General features: G+C 42.9%; 1 protein-coding gene across 1 annotated transcript; it reads right to left on the reverse strand.

The window, feature by feature from the left end:
* Positions 1-771: 771 nt before the first annotated feature.
* RIPPLY2 (ripply transcriptional repressor 2) lies at positions 772-5077 on the reverse strand. Its single transcript, XM_047103016.1, has 3 exons — positions 4727-5077; positions 4338-4402; positions 772-919 (listed from the first exon to the last, which is right to left on the reverse strand). Exons 1-3 carry the CDS (start codon positions 5075-5077, stop codon positions 772-774), a joined length of 564 nt encoding a protein of 187 aa, XP_046958972.1.
* Between the last annotated feature and the right edge of the window lie 213 nt (positions 5078-5290).

Below are 5290 nucleotides of genomic sequence, written 5' to 3' on the forward strand. Positions count from 1 at the left end.
TCCCCCTTGGACAGAAATGGAAAAATATCAAATTCTGGCCTTTGGCTCCCCTTTTATTGACTCCATGTAAGTCATACTCACTTTTTTTTGTTTTGTTTTAGTTCTGGGAATCCCTCAATGTAGCACTACAATTATTGAACACCCATGCTATTTTACTACTGGGTTTAAGGACAGCAGAGGAGTATTAAAGTGACAATGACTTGATTCTTCATTCATTAAACATCTCTAAAGTTTAATAGCCCTGACATTAATTCCCACTCTCAATTATGGACAATGATTTAAAGTGTTTTTCACCATTTGCAAGCAAACACATAATATTGTGTGATTAGTAACATAAGGTGACTTTCTTCATTATCTAATAATATTCATCTGCAACTACAATATCTAATGAGGATCGGTAAGAAATACCAGATGTTACAAGATTAGGTTGAAAATTAAATATAGTCACTCTCTGCAAAGTTTTAGCTAAATACTTGCAGAATTATAACTAAAGTTAAATTTGTAATTTGATGAAGAGATCAAAATTATCTTTTGTAAACCTCAAATGTTTACAATACAATCAAGACATTTGTACACTGCACTTATTTTTCAATTCCAACATTGGATTATAGTGTAAGGATAAAAAAAAAGCCAAACTACTTTGTAATTCCAAAATATTTCATTTTATTAATAATTTATATACAAATAAATTAGTTTAAAGGATTATGATACATTTGTACACTAAATTTAAATTCTATAAGCTTTTAATGTCATCAAAAGTAACTAATCAGATTAATTTTCACAGATCAGCTCCTCAATTTCATCTTCACTATCAGAATCTTCATAAAATGAAATTGTGGCTTGAATTGGAAAATTTTTCAGAAGAGCTTCTGCTTCTTGATATAAGTAATCATAACACTTTGATTTGGGCCAAAATAGTCTGAAAGAAGCAGACAACATAATATGCTTTATTTTGTCACATTCAGAATCCTTATATTCATGAAATGTTCAAATTTCAAGAGCTCCATATACTTAGCAATTGATGTATGCCTTTAGATAGAGTTTTAAAATGTTACTATCACAGGTTTCATGGGAGTCTACTTGCCAAAGTATCAATAACTAGTTAATTATTTTTAAATCTTTATCCAAGCTATAAATTGGATCAAATAAATTCACACTAAACCCTTTATGAGCATAAGATCAGTATTTAGCTTTCTTCAGGTATTACTGATATATTTATTCTTACAATATACAGAAGAAGGTTGTCTTCCAATTTCCAAATTCCTTTGGGAAAAAAATGAATTCTACTATTACATTAAAATTTTTGATAGCCAATTTTATAAAGACAACAAAATGTTATGCACCTTCCAGAAAAGCGGAAATCATCTAGTATCTCAACTAAAACCCACAAATTTAACTGTTAGTTACAGATGTAGCCAATGTAAGTTTAGAAAAGTACAAAAAGCAATATTTTAAAAACTTTTTCTATGCACTCACACCAGGGGTATAAAAAAGCTTCCTCTGACCCCAACCTTGATCACATCTCCCTTCCTTTTCCCCATCCAACTAAATTTGTAAAATCCATATTAAGATATTGAGAATAATACTGGCTTTATACAATAATTTTCATGTAACCCAATTACCTCATATTTTCAAATTTTTGACAAATATTAATCTTGCCATATGGCCTTCTATTATTTTTCATACAAGGAAAAGAAAAGAAGGATATGGCTGACTCACCAGCAACAGTGCAGTCATTTTAGTGTAGGGTAATTAGCCCCAGCCCCAGGCACCCATTTATAACAGAGTAGTTCTAACAAAGAGAAGGTTACATTGTGCCCAGTATACTCCATTTTAAAGAGCAGAAAAGTAGGTAATATAGTTTATAAATGTTTCTAGACAACTGGTAAAAAAAAAAAAGTTTTTAATTTTGATGCCTAAATAAGCAATCATCAATAATTCAGTTGTTCAGTAAATATTTTAGTGATCCCTTGTGCCAGACATAATTCATCATTCAAAGATAAAAAAATCATGGTCCCTATCCTCAAGAAGATGATTAAATTAAAAATGAAACACACAATAGTACTCAAGATAGAAATTAGTAAAAATAAAATAAACTTAAAGAAGTACTAATTAATGGCTACAGTAGTTCAGAAGAAGAAAGGAATTTCTTATACAGGAAACAATTGATTTTCTAATGCTTAACTAGAACTGTCAAATCCAAAGAACGTTGTTTAATTGTTACCACACTCTTCCCAGAATCTCTGACCATTTTTTTTTCAGGGACTTGACACTTTCCTGAATTCTCCCCCGGGCTGAATGGTTCTTCTCAGTCTCCTTTGTGGATCCCTTTTTCTGTGTATACAGGTTAAAACTGGCCTTCCCAAGCGTTTTATCAAGAGTGATCATCTCTCCTCCCGAAGTCCCCTGGAAGACCTCACTCACCACCATGATTTCCCCAAACATTCATTTACTGAAGACTCTAAGCTGTCCGTATTTCCACTTAAGATCTTGACTGTGGGCCCGTTACCTATAGATGCAACTCTTTACTGAACACACCTATTTGGATATCCCATAGGCCCATTGAATGTGATAAATGAAAAACTAGACTCGTTATCTTGTTCCCCAAATCTGTTTTAAGCCCTAATTTCCACTCTGTTGGTGCAGCATTCATCTAGTCATCAGACACAAACTTGGGAGCCATTCTGTCTTTCTACCTCTTCTTTACCTACTATATCCAATACATTATAACCCTATTATGTCACCCAAGCCTTCCCCAAATTCTGTCAGTCCCAGCCCCACTTCCAATGCGTCAGAATGGCTCTTTAGCATATCTTGCCTGAATTACAATAACTTCCAACTTCACTTCGGTGTTCTAACTAAGCCTATATACCATTTTCTTCGTGCTTTTTCTGAAACACAAATCTGATCACACTTCTCTTCTGGTTAAAATCCTTTGAGTAACCCCCAATAGCATCTACAGAATTAAGTCCATGGGTTCCCAATGTCACATACAGGATTAGGACAAAACTCTCTACCATGGTGTGCAAGATCCGGCCTCTGGCTTACCTGCTGGAATGACCACACCTTCACTTACCCAAATTCCAGCTCCTTGATACTCCCAGAGGGAGCTATGGTGTTCTATGACTCTGTATCCCTTTTCCTATGCTATTTCTTCTGTCCCCTTTTCCCACACCTACCATCCATCTGGCTAACTTTAAGACTCAGCTAGGTAACCACAACCTATCATACACACTTTCCAGATCTTTCCCCACTCCCTCTGGCAGAGTTAGGTGCTTATGTTTGGCCCATACAGGTAAAACTGACCAAACTAAACCATGACAACACTTGTTAAAGGGGTGTGATTATTTTTTCCCTGTGTCCCTTACTAGTGCTGACACATGGTAAGAAATTAACCAACATATATTGCCTTCTACATGCTGTTTATAAGCACGTACATATGAATATCATACATGTCTGCATTTCACAGCTCTCTGAAGCAAGCAAACTGCAGAATAACCTTTCACCTGAATAAAATCTACAAAGGATTCTACAGAAAGGCCGACTTCCTGTGCCTAGGAACAGCAGAGTAGCTCCTCATCGTTATGTCGAGTAACTTCTATCCTTTTTACAGTGTTTAGCGATCTTTAGGATTTTCATTACACTCCATTTTCTCTTACATGTCAAGCTCATTTTGCCGTAACACTGCCACTTTGAACACCATTCTTCCGTCTGGTTTGCAAGAGAATAAGATTATACACAGTCTGGGGCGCCTGGATGGCTCGGTCAGTTAAGCCTCCGCCTTCTGGCTCAGGTCATGATCTCAGGGTTCAGGAGTTCAAGCCCCCGCAACAGGCTCTGTGCTGACAGCTCGGAGCCTGGAGCCTGTTTGGAATTCTGTGCGTGTGTGTGTCTCTCTCTGCCCCTCCCCCGCTCGCGTTCTGTCTCTCTCTTTCTCTCTCGAAAAAATAAACATTGGGAAAAAAAACCTTTAAAAAAAAAAAGAATATACACAGTCTGCCTGTTGTGAAATCAATTTCACCGGACCTCTTCAGCATTCAAAAAAAGAAAAAGAAAAAATTGGTTTGCTGGCACACGCTGTCACCGGTCTACTTTCACGACACCATCCACTTTCCGTCTTTATAATATATTTTTTAAGAGTTTGCTCAGTGTGCACTGATTAACAGTTCTTTTAGGTGAGAGCGTGAACTACATTCGTCAATTCGATTAGTAAAGGACCTCTGCGATCCTTGAAGACAGATTTCCCGAGACAGAAATGCTGCAAGGCCAGCCGTGGAGCTAGGCGGTGCGATTCCCGCTGGAGGAACGGGAGACCTTCGGGGAGGCCTGTCACTCACCTGACTGGGTGTCTGTATTGGGAAAGCTTTCCTGCGGCTTCGGTCATCCCGGGGCCATCCGGCATCTGGGGACGAAAGGACACGAATCGCAGTTATCACTCACCTTGTAGAAACGGGGAAAGCGCGCGATCTAGCGTTCCTCGCGCCGGCAGGGAATGTGACCCCGGGGCTGTCAGCAGCCTCGCTCCCGACCGTATCCGTGTGTCCGCTGCTCTGGATGACAAACTCGCAGCATCAGGACCCACAGGGCCTCTGGTAGGGCCTCGGGCGGGCGCGATCTTAAGCGAGGGGCAGGCCGGGCGTGTGTCCCCCTCGGGCAGGGCATACCCAGTCCCGGTACATCATCTGCGCCCCTGGGAGGCGCGGCCCGAGGCGCGCGGCTCACTCACCGCCTCCGCCGCGTGGTGCCTCGCCCCTTCCTCCCCGTCGCCTCTGGCATCAACCCAAGGTCTCCAGAGGCCTGCGGATCTGCGGGGTGGGGGGCAAAAGGCGCGCAGGGGAGATGTGAGCCCAGACCCGGGAGAACAGCCCGCAGCAGAGCGTGGACCGGGGGCGGGTGGGGGGCGGAGAGCGGAGGGGAGGAGCTCGGGAGACGCGGGCGGGAGGGCCGGGGTGGGGGAGGCGCCGCAACCGGAGTCCGCGCCCCCGCGCGGCGCGGGGCGGTCGGGGGCCGCGGGCGGCAGGCGGCGGCGGCGCGCGCGCTCGCCGGCCCCGCTTGCCGAGGGCTGCCAGGTTTCCATGGCGCGGCGGGGCTGGGGCTGGGCGGAAGGCGGCTGCCTGCTCTCGGGCAAGCCAGACCTCTTCCCCCGCCAGGTCCGAGACCCGAGCTTTATATAGCCCCGGCTGCCTGCTGCATACTGAGCGGTTCGCGCCCTCTCCGCCCCTCTCTCCCCAGCTAGCCGCGGAAACAAAAAGGTTGCGCGTGAAGGCGCGGCAGGCCGAACCTCGGGTGC

This window comes from Lynx rufus, unplaced genomic scaffold, assembly GCF_022079265.1.
Source record: "Lynx rufus isolate CCGP_SWC_20201006 ecotype Redwood Valley unplaced genomic scaffold, mLynRuf1.p SCAF_6, whole genome shotgun sequence".
In the NCBI taxonomy this organism is placed as follows: Eukaryota; Metazoa; Chordata; class Mammalia; order Carnivora; family Felidae; genus Lynx; species Lynx rufus.

Coding starts and splice junctions, on each gene's coding strand:
- RIPPLY2 (XM_047103016.1), bottom strand. CDS start 5,077: ATGGAAACCTGGCAGCCCTCGGCAAGCGGGGCCGGCGAGCGCGCGCGC. Junction 4,403..4,726: donor GGCACCACGCGGCGGAGGCG/GTGAGTGAGCCG, acceptor TTTCGTCCCCAG/ATGCCGGATGGCCCCGGGAT. Junction 920..4,337: donor CAATACAGACACCCAGTCAG/GTGAGTGACAGG, acceptor TGCTTCTTTCAG/ACTATTTTGGCCCAAATCAA.